The sequence below is a fragment of the Xenopus laevis genome, chromosome 6L (assembly GCF_017654675.1).
Source record: "Xenopus laevis strain J_2021 chromosome 6L, Xenopus_laevis_v10.1, whole genome shotgun sequence".
NCBI classification, from domain to species: domain Eukaryota; kingdom Metazoa; phylum Chordata; class Amphibia; order Anura; family Pipidae; genus Xenopus; species Xenopus laevis.
In genome coordinates this window covers 113,010,847-113,026,858 of record NC_054381.1, presented here as the reverse complement: position 1 = coordinate 113,026,858, position 16,012 = coordinate 113,010,847, and the positions used below count along the sequence as shown (strand labels likewise).

Here is a 16,012-nt window from a genome sequence, read left to right as displayed (position 1 = left end):
AATATCACAATTTGAAAAGGTTAAAGTCTGGATATTTTTCTGGAAGTACAACACGCAGTGTTGACACAGTTTTCATATTTTATCTTTTTTTTAAATTATTTCCTGTAGCATCAGACTTGTATTACTTATTGTATGTGTAAGAGGGGATTCAGCTTATGTAATAAAAGATACTAAGTTTGCCCAGGAGCAATAACCCATAGCAACCAATCAGCAGGAAGCATTTATTGGTCACCTGTTTGACAGCAAACATTTTATTGGATGCTATGGGTTACTGTTCTTGGGCAAACTTAGTGGCTTTTATTACATATGGGGGGTTACATTTAAAATAACTTCAGGATAACTACAGGAAGGGATGGATATATTTTTTATAGATGTTATACAATTCTACCCCACATAAGAACAATATCTGCTAATGGTGCATACGTGTGTGCAAACTAATTTGTAATTCCAACTATTGGCTCTGTCCTCTAAATTATTATTATGCTTTATTTATATAAAGCCAATACATTACATAGTACATTACAGGCAGATGGAGCGATAAAAGTCAGTAATACAGCTTTGTTATGAAGTGCTGGCCAATTCTAGCTTTGCAGAGCTTTGTATTGTAATTAAACATTCAAAAACAGTGACACTGCCTTTGTTATTTCAGGCCAAACTGATGCTGCATGATAGGAGGAGTATCATTACCAAACAATAATCAACATCATTCCTGTGTTTCTGCCCCTCTGGATTTTAAAATCAGAGTTCTCTACATCATACACAATATGGTCATTTCATCTCTTCATCTGTTCTATTTCAGAATGTGAGGCCAAACCACAGAACTATACTGTATTACTAAGTCTATGCTGTAACACATAGTATGATTCATATCAACACTGGGCAAATTTGCCCATGGGAAGTTACCCATAGCAACCAATCAGATTGTTGCATTCATTGTTCTACGTGAAGCTGCCTGAAAAAGACAGGCACTGATTGGTTGCTATGGATTACTGCCCACGGGCAAACTTGCCCAGTTTTGATAAATGAGCCCCAGTATGTGTTCCCTAAATATATAGATGTATTTTGACTTCTGATAATCCAGAGTGGCGCAATTGGTTTTGGACTATCTGTATATATCTATATCTATATCTATATATATATATATATATATATATATATATATATATATAACAAATAACAATATATGGACAAACAATCCCTGTGTTGTTTAAAGGGTAAGGCATTTTTCAGTAGCAGTAAGCACAAAATGTCTCTGTCTTAAATATATTGATAATGGGTTGAGTGCAGAGGACCTCTTGTATTTGAATATATATATATATATATATATATATATATATATATATATATATAAAATACACAAAAGCTATGAATATCTTGAGTTCTGATGTCATTAGTTATAAACGGCGAGTTCTGATGTAATTTCTGTCACATGACTCACTGAAATTTGTGCATTATAATAAATATAGTAGCCCCAGTTGCAAAATATGAGGATTTTACAAGTTACAGAGGAGTTCCATGACCTTTATAAAAACACTCGGCCTTCGGCCTCGTGTGTTTATAAACTCCTTGGTAACTTATAATGCCCTTAAGGGGGTACTTTATTCACTATATATATGTATCAGAGACTTACCTCCACTTCACAGGTGTACTCTGATCCATCAAGAAGCATTACTTTAGCCTGCATGTTTTTCGGCCTCTTTGCAGCTTTCAGAGGTGACTTGGAAAGTTTGCTGGATCCTGATTTTTGAGATACTTTGTCGTCTTCAAGTTGCTGATACTCTAGCTGTTTTGTTGCTTCTTTATCCCAGTCTCTGTCTGGGTTCTGCGGAGAGATAAAGCAGAGAGATATTCACTTAAAGAGATGGTAAATAAATGGTGTCCAGGTATCCAGGAAATAAATATTTGTGCTTCTTGACATCATTCATATTTAACCCATTTAAATATTTAGGATGCCAATGTATATCTTTCAGCTGAGGAAATAACAAACATAAATCCTTATGATACCCGAAATGTGATGCCCAAAATATATATATCTTCTAATATATGTCATGTGAACGACTTACAGTAAAGGAATCCAAGAAACCTGGGGTAACTATAAGGTCATTTTAATAACCCTTAAATGTGTTTACATACTTACGTACATCAGATATTTTTAAAAAAAAAAACACCCTTCCATGGAAGTAGAGGAATACTGTACAATTTATGCTACAATTTCCCCCAAAGCAGTGTTTTCTCCAGAAAACCTGGTGGGCAGATAAAAATATTAACAAATAATTATATGTGCCCCTTTCATGCTAGAACAGTTCCTGCCTAAGCTGACTGGCCTGCTTGCTGTCCTACTAGCTTCTGAAAGAAGAATTCCAATATGGCTGGTAAGGTGGGGGCTGAAGACGAACTGGGCATTAGGGAAAAAATGCCAGGTTATCTGCCCTGCAAAAAGGGCCTGGGGATTCTGAATGGCAAGAGGGCTTCCATACCCTTACTGAAATGATCTTCTTTCAACCAAGCCTGGAAATCAAAAATAAGCACCTGCTTTGAGACTACTAGGAGCAACATCCAAGGGGTTGGTGAGCAACATGTTACTCATGAGCCACAGGTTGGGGTCACTGCTATACTATATAAAGTACCATAAATGTCCTATAAGAACAGCACATAATTTTGCTGGCTCTGCTTGCTACAGATTAACCTTACATTCAGTCTCATCCAATAACTCCCCCGGAAACCTTTCCAAATCAATTTCCTTATCCAATGTAACATGCATATTTTAACCCCAACATGCATTATTTTGCATGTTTGTACACTACATTTTATGTCATCTAAGGTACCCAGTTCCCCCTGTTTCCCTGGGAATCATAAGATGATCCTGTGTGGCTAATTGCCCTACAAAGCTTTTGAGTAATATTTCAACATAGATTTCAATGTATGAGTTTAAATAAAGGAGGCCCCAGCATAAAGACTTCAGATGTACCACTACCACTCTCAGCACTTTACCTTATGGCCAGTTTTTTCGAAGTTCATGTACCATTCCCAAGACCCATACACTTAAGATTATGTAGGCATTTAAGGTATCAGAAGTCTTTGAAAAATGTGGAAAAGCTACAGCAACACAGCTTTCCAATTTACTAAAAACCAAGCATCCAAAATCCTACTAAGTATGAGTTATCAGCAGTTTACACAGATCACAAACTAACAAAACAGGTCTATAGCTAGCACAATGTGTCTGCCGTTCATTACAGAATTACATTTGCTTTCCAGCTCTACACAAGAGCGAGACTGAGTAGATTAAAAATAAAAGTCAGGCCAACAATGAGCTTAAATTTCAAAAGATTCTTCCATCTGAACCAAACACGCAGTGAACACGAATTCTGTCTAAACAATTTTACACAATGTCTAGCGTTAATCAACAGTAACGAATTTGTGTGACCGTTTTAGGATTTGCAAGTACTTTCTGTATAATGAAGGGTGAGGTATAATTGTTCTTGTGGCAAAATCATTGCAACTACATTGCTTAAGAAGCTTCAAACAAAAGGTGAAGTTTGAAAAAGAGATAAGAAAGTCAGTGATGTAGTTGACAAGAGAGATGGAAACCTGTGAAGAAAATTGAAGCAAATGGTGAAGTACAATAAGAGTTTTAAAAAAGGTACATGAGAGGATTGAAAATGGGCAGCAGAAGCTTGGAAGGTGAGACTTTGCATGCTGGGAGAGGTGCTGGGGTTTAGAACAATGGAGTTGGCAGGTAAAGGTAGACACAAGGTATGTGGTTTAGCTATGAAAAAAGGTATGAATTAGGGCCTTCTGCCACGTATTTGAAGTTATCTTTATATGAGATGTCATGCAAAAACTAGATCCAGCTTTCCCATGTTAAAAGGGAGAAACAGTGCAAGAAAAGGCAACTAACTGCCTTGCAAACACTGCATTAGGTGTACTACTGGACGGATAAAACCTCCTCCCCATTCCACTGATGAATCAATAGATATAGTTAGGTTGTGTTGAAAAAAGACCAAATCCATCAAATTCAACCCCTCCAAATGAATCCCAGCACATACCTACACCCACCCACTGAAACTATATTAACCAATATCTATATTAATTGTAGATTTTAGTTTCACAATAGCTTGTCCAAGAAATCATCCAAGCCAATCTTTTAGGTATTAACAGAATCAGCCATCACCCAGCAGGGCACAACATCACTGTGAAGAGCCACCTAGGCTGCTTCAAAATTCTTTTCCTATAGTCTAAAGGGGTGTCCTCTGGTCATTTTATGAAAAAATAGATCTCTCGCTAGCGGTCTATAATGTCCTCTAGTGTACTTAAAAAGTGTAATCATGTCCCCTTGCAATTGTCTTTCTGCAGAGAAAACAAACCAAGCTACCCTTATAGTTTGAATTTTCCATCCCCTTAACCAGTTTAGTTGCACGTCTCTGCACTCTCTCCAGCTCATTTATATCCTTTTTAAGGACTGGAGCCCAAAACTGCACTGCATACTCCAGATGAGGAGAGATGAGAAGGAAGGTAAATTCCGCACACCAGATCGTCAGTTAAAAATCACCATCTTTATTTGACCATGTTAAAATACACGCTGCTCATACTCCAGATGAGGCCCTTTTTTATGCAAGACAGAACTTTATTTGCTTTAGTAGCCACAGAATGGCACTGCCTGGAATTAGACAACTTGTTATCTACAAAAAAAACCCCTAGATCCTTCCCAATTAAGGAAACCTCAAACACACTGCCATTTAGTGTATAACTTGCATTTATATTATTTTTGCCAAAGTGCATAACCTTGCATTTATCAACATTAAACCTCATTTTCCAGTTTGCTGCCCAGTTTTCCAACTTAGTCACATCACTCTGCAAAGTGGCAGCATCCTGCATGGAACTTATAGTTCTGCACAATTTAGTATCATCAGCAAAAACTAAATACTAAATACTAGAGATGGCAGTGGAGGTGGCGGTGGGCTAAGGGGTGTTAGGAGGGCACCAAACCAAATCATCTTGGTTTGGTACTGGGAAACATAATGTGTATATTAGGAGCATGCATTTGACATAAACACAAAACACTCTTACCCTTTCAAAATACACCACTGTTTTCCCTGGCAGAAGACAAACTCCCACTAGTTTGCAGTGGCAGCATTAGCCTCTTGACTGACAAAGTAAAGGCATTGCAGCCTTTGTGCACAAATAAAGTAAGTACTTTTGTTATTTGACAAGTCAAGAGTTTCAAAATTAAACCACCTGCCCCCCCCCTTTTTTGGCTGCTGAGACATCAAGCTGTATTGAACATATTTCAGTTATAGGAGCTGTGTCTGTCTAATGTCAACCTGTATCTACTCTGTGTACATCCAGTGTGGTGCTTTTCATTCACTATTAGAAGCAGTGACTGGCAAACTGGGCAGTTTTCCGCTGGATGGCAGCAGAAGACAAAATGCCCTATGTGCAAAAGCCCTTAAAAGCCTTTAAATGGGGTTGAGTAACTATTATACAGTATATAATGTGCACCTTTATTGGGTTAATTATTGAGGGTATTTAGCGTGCCTCTAAGTTACACAGGAGGCAATATTTCTTCATGCAGTCAGAAGCAATGAATTTCATAATTTCATTTGGTATATATAGTGAATAAAGTACCCCCTTTTGTAAAATATAAGGATATTAGAAGTTACCGAGGAGTTTCATGACCATATAAAAACACGAGGCCGAAGGCCGAGTGTTTTTATACAGGTCATGGAACTCCGAGGTAACTTCTAATATCCTCATATTTTGCAACTGGGGGTACTTTATTTATTATAATACACGAATTTCAGTGAGTCATGTGACAGAAATGACATCTGAACTCACCGTTTATAACTGATGACATCAGAACTCACCGTTTATAAGGATATAATTTACAGGATATTCATGGCTTTTGTGTATTATATAGTGAATAAAGTACCCCCTATTGTAAAAATATAAGGATATCATAAGTCGTCGAGGAGTTCCATGACCATACAAAAGCACAAGGCCGAAGGCCATGGAACCCCGAGGTGACTTCTAATATCCTCATATTTTCCAACAAGGAGTACTTTATTTATTATAATACACAAGTTTTAGTGAGTCTTGTGACAAAAATGACATCACTACTCACCTTTATAACTGATGACATCACTAGTCACCGTTTATAAGGATATAATTTACAAGATATTCATGGCTTTTGTGTATTATATTCATACAAACACACCTGCACACACACACACAAATATCCAGGCTCTACAGTGATTTTGCAAAGCGTTTTCTGAACTAGGAAAAAAGCTGGATTTGCATTTGTTTTTTACCGTGAACAATTATGTAGACATCATTACTTTCAAGCAACCTGAAAAAAAAAATAACAAGAAATCTCTAACTGCTTGTGACACGCTTTAAAGAGCAGTTACACAGACAAAATGAAGGTATTCTGGAAAAGCAATTTAAAGCCAGCAACAAAACAATTCATAATAATGCCACTGCAGAAATCTAAAGCAATACCATACAATCAGTAATGGGTATGCTGGCCCAATAATCCTGACCAATATCTATGTATGTAGTAAGGATTTTGTCTGGTTTGTAAATGAGGCAGGTTTGAAAATAAAACAACTGATTCCAAGTCCCACTCTTATTCTTGCACGTTTTAATATTGTGCCCTGATGATAACAATAATACATTATTTATCCAAATAATCAAACATAAATGTAATCATGCACCCAATTTATAGATAACGTACATATATATCATATTTTTGGATCACAACCTATGCCAACAAACTGCTGACTAACTAATCGTAGCATTATATGCTTGGGTTATATGAAGGCCTCCCAGAGATTAATTTTTTTTTACATTTCTTACTTAACCAAGCAAGGCACAAGCTGGTCATACATGGGAATATCTGGAAACTCCCTCTTCTCTAAGACAAAATTAGAAATGTAACTTTTCTGCCATTAACATTTATGGTCAACCATACAATATCATCAGACTGTTCTAAATAATGGCTAAATGGGCCATCAACCTGAATATCATCCACTTGAAGTCACTTTTAGTCTTTTAGCCCAATACTGTATGTCATCATGTCAAATTCATCAACATTTAAAGGAGAAATAAAGCCTACCTAAAGAAGTAGGGCAGAAATATTGCACATTATGTTTTGGGGCTTCCTTAACAGGCCAAGGCAACCAGAGCCCTCTAGCAGTAAAGATCTGTGTCTCCAAAGATGCCTCCAAAGATGTCCCAGTAGCTCCTCATCTGCACATGCTCTGTGCTGCTGTCACTTACTGAGCTTAGGGGCCAACACACAATATACAGTACACAAAATGGTAACCTGTGCTGCTGTCACTTACTGAGTTTAGGGGCCAACACACAATATACAGTACACAAAATGGTAACAATATACAGTACACAAAATGGTAATCGGTGCTGCTGTCATTTACTGAGTTTAGGGGCCAACACACAATATACAGTACACAAAATGGTACAATAAGTTCAGTATATAAAATACTGCATTTCTACCAATATTAATTTTCCTTTCTCTGTGGATCTGACCCAAATAAACTTTCTTTATCATGTCCCCTATAATAACTGATTTTGCACTCTCCATCTCTTATAAATGCTCGGGACCTGGGGTTTTCCGGATAACGTATCTTTCCATAATTTGGATCTTCATTCCTTAAATCTACTAGAATATCATTTAAACATTAAATAAACCGAGCAGGCTGGTTTTGCTTCCAATAAGGATTAATTATATCCTAGTTTGGAACAAGTACAAGGTACTGTTTTATTATTACAGAGAAAAAGAAAATATTTTTTTAAAATTTGGCTTATTTGGATAAAATGGAGTCTATGGGGCAAATACACTAAGCACCAAAAATGCGCTAGCGATGCCTTCGCCAGGCGAAGTTTCACCAGGGCGCCGCTAAGTCACTAAAATCCGAAGTTGCGCTAGTGTTAATTCATCAAGCAAAGCGAAGTTACGCTAGCGATGCCTAATTTGCATACAGCACCAAGTTCAAATACAATGGACATATATGCTGCAAAAAGTACATTACACTACACAAGCCTAGGAATCCTTTCTGAAATAAAGTAAAGTTGTTCTATTGCCCTACACATATATAGTATAGTTTATGTGCCATATGTAAGGAAATGTAAGAGGGAAGGAGGGTACCCCAGAAAAATGTTACGATCTTTTTCAGCCTATCGCCCTTAAAAAAGTAAAAGAAGCCAGCATTTTTTAGGACTTAGAAAACATTTCAACTTTTTTTGAAGCAAATCCTATCTACTCTATTGCACTTCGCCTGGTCTGAGGTGGCGAAGGCAAGTCTGGCGGAAGAGGTAACGCTCACGAAAATCCACAAGTTAGTGAATTAGCGTAGTTACGTACCTTCGCCATATTGCAAATTCGCCTGGCGTAAGGGTGCGCTAGAGTGGCAAAATGACATCACGCTGGCGAATTTTTGCTAGCGTTAGCCACTTCGCCCTTTAGTAAATTAGCCCCTATGGGAGATGGCCAATCAGTAATTTGGAGCTTTCTGGATAACAGGGTTCCAGATAACGATTCTATACCTGTACAATCTCTCTCATTTATTATATCTGAAAGAACACAAGAAAGTAACCCAAGCACATCTAAAAAGAATGTCTTAGTTTAAATGCAATTCTCTTTACATGCTGGTTCTTTTTTCTGGCTATAAAAATGAAAAACTGATGAAACTTTTAAAAGCAACTGCTGGAGGGCCTTATGAAATGCGTAATGCACGTGCTACATATGGCTTTAGCAGCAATAGCTTTTTTTCAAATAAACATTTAATAAGTCTTCCTAGACTTGGGCTCCGATTTAGTGACATTTCTGTGGCAGGTGTTCGTAATTTAATTCCGAAACTAATTTCATCTACTTGAGCAAGTAGAAGGAAGGCATCCTTATCGTCCAAAGCAGTTCTTTGCTGCAATTAGAGGAAATGTTAACTAGATCAAACCATTGTTTCCCCATTGTTATCACAACAGGATATACAGAACATAATGACATGTAAATTCCTATCAAACGCATCATTGCAAGGGCTGAAAGAAAATCAGCTCCATGTAATTTACAGATGCCGACAACCTAGTAAAATGCTGAAATGTGATTTCTTTATTATGCATAGGTTTAGTGGTAAGTACCTTTAGTGTCATATATACAGTACACATGTTTCCACATGATCATTTATATATAATGTGGGATCTGCTGAGAAATATGAACCAAACAAGCCCGACAAAGTGGTTTTGTAGAAGAGCTGCAGGCCCCAGGCATTCAGTGTGCTTCAGATGTATTTATAGCCACTAATTATTCACTGACCAAATGAATACTATCACCACATCTCTTTCTTTTATGCAGTATAATCCCATTTTGCTATTTAATGAGAGTTACATAATTGTAGGCATAATGGGATAGATGAAACAGAAAATGATGATTCCAGATGGTTTATTTCTATTATGCCATGTCCCAAATATTGTTATCATTTCGATAAGATGGCAACCTAATGGGCATTATCTATATCATTCTGTTGTTTGGCCTACGTGCTGAACAATTTACTGAGAGACTGTGATGAACCAGCCACACTGGTCTAGGATTTTAACTGTTTTGACTTTGCATTTGTCTTGAGTTGAAGTAATCTGAAAGAAATTTGCTCCTACTCCTGATCAATTCCAAGCACAGTAGAGTGCTGCCTACTAGAAAGCCTTGGGGCAGATCTGGGGCATGGTATTATGGAACAGTGCATTGCCTTTTTGGGTCTTGTTGGTGGCCACAATATCTCAATTTTCACGTCAGGAATGTTGGGGGGTATTTGACAAAAACTGGAAGGTAATATTTTGCCATAAGAATTTTCAAATACATTGGATCACCCTGTAAGCCACCCCAACAGTATTTCTGTCTGCAAAATCTCTAGTGGTAACTTCAGCCTTATTGTCTCGAATATCTTTAATAACCTCAACTCTCATCTTCTAAAATTTAAATTTTTTCCTCACCTAAAACCACCAAGGTTCACCACAATGCCTCACATATATTAAAAATCTTCAGTACTTGGTAAGGTAAATTTTCTCTTGGCTTGATTTCATTTTAAAAATTCACCAGTGTATTTTCCCCATACAATTGTATTACAGGTATGGGATCCGTTATCCAGAAAGCTCCGAATTATGGGAAAGCCATTTCTTATTGACTCCATTTTATCCTAATAATGCACATTTTTACAAATTACTTCCTTTTTATCTGTAATAATAAAACAGTACCTTGTAATTGATCCAAACTAAGATATAATTCATCCTTATTGGAGGCAAAACCAGCAGTAAAACTTGCAGTACACAATTGTACAATTGTATCACTGATGTATGATATTAGCATGGAGAAGATGAAGAAGATATGTAACTATGAAAAGTGTCTGGTTTTCAAAATGGTAGTTCGGCCAGCCTTAACCTGGAGATATTCCTGTGCACTTTGTATATTGTCAAATATTCACAGTTGGACACTGGATAAAAAGTTATGAATTAGTGATGTGCCACTGGTAGGTCAGGCTGAACTTTACCTGCGACCATTCTATGCCACATTTCCACCTCCTGATGCTGCAATTTATAGATTTGCACCTGTGGCCCCGCCCCTTCCATGATGTCAGAGAGGAACAGGGCAGGCGTGGGTCTATAGATACCAATGCTTGCCAGGTTAGAATAATAAATGAGCTAAATGAGCAATGAACGTTGGCCAATGTGAAGTTAAAGGATTAATAACACCAAAATATGAAAGTGTTTTAAAGTAAAAAATTATTTACTGTTGCTCTGCACTACTAAAACTGGTGGGTTTAATTCTGAAACTTAACTATGGTTTATATAAAGAAGCTGCTGTGTAGCCATGGGGGCAGCCATTCAAAGCTGAAAAAGGAGAAAAAGGCACAGGTACATAGCAGATAACAGATAAGCTCTGTAGTATACAATGGGATTCTTCAGAATTTATCTGTTGTCTTCTGTGTATCCTGTGTTTGAATGGCTGCCGCATGGCTACACAGCAGCTTGTTTTAACTATAGTTGTGTATCTGAAGCAAACTTACCCGTTTGACCAATGCAGGGCAACAATCCATTATATCCTCATGCCTGTAAAACACTTTTATTTTTTGGTGTTAATGTTCCTTTAATTCACCATAACTTGTCATACTCTCCTTTTAGTACACTGCCAATGTTGTGACAAATTTCAAAAATACCCCAAATGTTTACTTTTGCGCTTAAGCAAATATGGCCCTTAATGCAAAGTGCAGTTTCGGCGCAGATGTTGACACTGAGGGCCATATTTTCCCAACTGTTACAAGGGATATGGCAGGAGCTAAAATGATCAAGGTTTATTTGCAACATCTTTTGAATGCATCATTTCCCATATCTCATCCAACAGTTGATTCAAAGGTAAAATAAATGATTTTAATGAGCAGGATATATAACTTGAAAGAAATCATGTACCCTGTATATAAATACCATCTCCCATAGGTAACAATACCAGAAAAACAAATGATAGTTATGAAAATAAGTATCGTATCTAACAGCCCTGTTCAACTTTCTTCATATGCAACAAACCCATTATCCAGAAAGCTCCAAATTATCGAAAGGCCATCTCCCCTAGATTGCGTTTTAATCAAATAATTCAAATTTTTTAAAATTATTTTCTTTTTCTCTGTGATGAAAAAACTATATCTTGTACTGATCCCAACTAAGATATAATTCATCTATTTGGGGGGTAAAACAATCCTATTGGGTTTGATTAATGTTTAAATTATTTTTGAGCAGCCTAAAGGTATGGAAATCCAAACTACAGGTAGATCCTGTATCCACAAAACTCCAAGTCCCAAGCATTCTGGATAACATGCCCCATAGCTGTACTATATAAAAAAGGAAATGTGTTTGTTAAAATTATGTAAAAACACATTTACAGGCTCTATGGGCATGCTAGGGGCAGTTTAAATATGTTTCCTCCTTAAGTTTGGGCACCTAAAACTCCAACTGACAACAAGTGCTGTATTTACAATACTCTTTTTAGATGCCTTTCATAGATACTGTTCAAATAAATTTGAATTCTTATGAAGAATCTAAATCACAGCTGGTTATTACATTTTTCAAGCCATCATAAGGTATCCAGAAATAATTTAATCCTATAAAGTCAACTAACTCTAATTGAAATGCATTGATAGGCTTTGAGACATAACAGGGATATTAGATTCAAGAGATGAGAGATAGATTTAGCAATTGTGGTTATCCATCCAGTGTGATTGACTCTGAAATAAAGGGGCTGAGAATATGAAGTGCACAGAATACCTGAAAAGACAGATCTACTAGAATACCATTCATCTCTTTATAGTTAATAGTTGAAGTGATTGGATGGAGTGAATGCTTTGCAACACTGGTACTGGAGCTTGGAGCTTATTTTTCAGTTACTGAATGTACCCTAATACTACCCTAATACTGCTAGTCCACCCATTTAGTTATAAGATCAGACACCACTATAAAGATCTTCACACACACACGCACACACGCACACACACACACACACACACACACACACACACTACAAGCAAGAATCAGCTCGCTGTTCCTTAGAGAATGAGACAAACTTCAGCTTAAAGTGGACCTGTCACCCAGACATAATAATCTGTTTAATAAAAGTCCTTTTCAAATTAAACCTGAAATCCAAATTCTTTTCTTTATTAAAGTATTTCATAACTGTTGTAAACTCATTTAACTATCTCAGCTGTCAATCAAATATTGTCTGCCTTAGGCATAGAGGTGGGGTAGGCAATTACTTTCACTTTCCATTCAGCACTTACTAGATGTCACTGCTCTCCCCACATTCCCCCCTCTCCCTCTATACCTTTTAATTGTGTAACCAGTGCATTGGAATGGACATCAGGTCCTCCATTCTGGTGCACAAACAAGATTTTGAGATAATGCAAGGCTTGTCTTAATAACAGTGTCCACAATATGGCTCCTGCCTGCTTGCTATAATTATGAATTCCCAGACCAAAGGAAACAAGATTTAAATAATTTATACAGTGTAAATAAAGTTTATTTTGCTTGACACACGTGATAAAATAGGATTTGGATTATTTTTTTCGGATGACAGGTTCCCTTTAAAGGAGTGGTTCACTTTTAGAATGGCTGATTTTAAGCAACTTTTAAAATGGTCTTCACTATTTATTTTTTTAATAGTTTTTGAACTTCTGACTCTTTCCAGCTTTCAAATGGGTGTCACTGACCCCTTATAAAAAAAACGAATTATCTTTAGTAGTGATGTGTGAGCCAGCCCGAAAGGCGTCGGAACCCTCTTGTTGTGCGGGTTCGGGCCGGCTGGAGCATCAAGTCTTTGGAGCGAATTGAGTGGTTCCTTTTGCTCTCGCCCGCGACCTAACACTTGTGGTTCCAGCTCCTCCATTTATAGATTTGTGCTGCCACGCCCCATTCATGACATCACTACTGGGTGGGGCGGGCATGGGTCTTTAAATGGAGAAGCCGGGTCCAGGTTGGGTGAGGGCAGGTAAGGGTCGGACCCGCACATCACTACTCTACTACTACTCTACAAATGTATTGTTATGGCTACTTTTTATTACTCTTCTTTCTTTTCAGACCCTCTCTTATTAATATTCCAGTATCTTATTCAAATCAATGCATGGTTGCTAGGGTAATTTGAAACCTAGAATATTGGATAATAAAGCACCAGTAGGGCTTATTCTCTGCAATTTAAAGAATTCTAGCACCAGTAGGATAGTTATTGCAACGTTGGCCCAAATATTTTAATACTGTAACACAGTTATGCCTGCTTTTCATTAGTGCAGCTCATCGGCAATATGTTTTGAATGCTTGGATACTTCCGAGCACAATCATGATTAATGCATTTGTCTTCCAGAATAACACTGCTGTAATACTGCTCTCCCAAGAGGCTGGCAGAGTGCGCATTTGCAAGCTGGCCCAAAAATATGATCAGATTACATCACAAGTTAATATCCCTACAATGACCCAACGTCTTTGCAGGAGAGCTATTTATAAGAAAAGAAATGCTGCCAATATCTGGAGTTCATCAATATTTTCAGAGTTATTTTGAATGTTCTCATTTTTCTTGTAATGTGGATAAAATATGTTGACATGTGTGTTTCAAAGTATTACATAAATATGTATCTATGTTTGCAAGTCAACTTGTAATTGTTGAAACTTCAATAAAGATTATTGAAAAAAAAAAATATATATATATATATATATATATATATATATATATATATATATATATTTCCAGAGTTAGAGACTACCACAAAGGCATTTATTCATTTAAAAATATGCTCGGTTTCATTTTTGGTTTCACAGCTAGAGTGTAATTATAAAAAAAACAGGAATGTCTAATGTGGCTGAACAATACGGTTTTAGAACATTGGATGACCAAGGTGGGATTCTCATCATACTGTAAAATTAAATTCACCTTCTCTGCTTTCAGTGGGGTGCTGTGTGCAGCAGCAGCTGGAAAGTTTTCCACGTTTTGGTGATCTTCCCCGTCTTGCTGTTCCTGTTGTGTTCCAGGAACCCCCTTCTGCTGTGCTGGGTCTTGTTGGTCTTTTTCCTGATCCTTTTTAGAATCTGACTCGGAACCAGTTTCTGAGGTCATGATTTGTTTTTCTGCCAAAGAAGAATACTTCTTTAAGTATATAGTACAGTACAGTACAATTTAACTAAATATAAAATGCTGAACATGATCAAAGATGGGATGTAGTAGAATAATAGTACATGGAAACCTTTCAAATAAAACCATATATACTTATAAATGGCACATTGGAATTCAGCGACCTGTATGAAAGCAAACAGGCTTGTGCTTTTAAAAGTCCATAGGACTACACAGTAATTTCTGGCAGCTGCACATAATGTTCAGATTTTAAAAAGATGTATATATTTTGTGTAATAAATATAATTTTTTAAATGTAATTTTACATTTTATTTATTTAATTTTATGAATTAAGTTTTTATTTTTGTGATTGGTTGTTGCTGCTGAGGCAATGTAGGTAAGGTGGAAACAAGCCAGTGAAAACATCAAAATGCATGAAATTAAAGTACTTGGGTTGCGGGTAATATTTAACACAAGGGTCCAATACATAAACCTGGACACATGGCAATGGCTGAGGCAGTTACATTGCTTAGAACAGAAAGGCAAAAGGACAACCTTAGCCAGTAAAGTTATTTCTTTCTTTAGTGACTTAGTGAATGAGGTAAGTTGACAGCTTAGATCATCCTTTTTCCTCTCTGCCATTGGCCATAGCCATATGTATCAGGACTACCTAGTGTCTTTATCTAGGCATCATAGTTCTTATTCAAGAGGGATGCCATATCCCAAAGAAGGCAGAGTTTAGGACCAATTAAAACCTTCTAGAATGGAATAAAGACTTCCCAACAAGTCTTGGGGTATTAAGAGAGAAGTACATGAGAGTCACTACTGAACAGAACTGAACTGATTAGGTAGTATTCCGTTATTATTATTAATTAATATAAATTATTTTGCATTTAATATGATAATCAGGCCACTGGTTGGGGGAATGTTTGTTCAAGTAATATTACTTTATGTTATAAAAAGTAAAGTGTGGTTGGACTGGCTTTTTTCAAAATAGTTTTTTTTATTGTTTTCCTTGCTATTTCAAACAATAACATAAAAGAAAACAAAACAAAAGCACTGAACATACATTGACACTTATGTCAGTAGAGGAAGATGCCTATATACATTTTGTGTTAGCTGAAATATACAACAAACTAGTAAACAGTTTTCCCAATAAATCATGCATACTTTTGTTTCTTGGAGCTGGGGGGGGGGAGGGGGAGCCGGGCATAAACCAAAAGGGTTCATTAAAGGTCCTGTTCGATTTGAGGCAACAGAGAGGAAAGGTGTTCAGTTAGCCATGGAGTCCATACCTTTCCGAACATTTGGGGGCAAACTCTACTGATGTATGTCAGTTGGTATAAAGGGACTGAGTTTGACCAACTGCCT

The 16,012-nt window shown here is 36.9% G+C and overlaps 1 protein-coding gene across 27 annotated transcripts in view; it reads right to left on the bottom strand.

Moving 5' to 3' along the window:
* Positions 1–16,012, bottom strand: part of epb41l3.L (erythrocyte membrane protein band 4.1-like 3 L homeolog) — a 189,040-nt gene that overhangs the window by 66,094 nt on the left and 106,934 nt on the right. For 26 of the 27 annotated variants that reach the window (XM_018266358.2, XM_018266361.2, XM_018266362.2 and 23 more), the window contains 2 exon segments: positions 14,465–14,658; positions 1,631–1,822 (listed from right to left, as the gene is read on the bottom strand). In XM_018266358.2, coding sequence (XP_018121847.1) covers positions 1,631–1,822; positions 14,465–14,647 — 375 coding nt within the window. In that variant the 5' untranslated portion in view covers positions 14,648–14,658. 27 annotated transcript variants of the gene reach the window in all.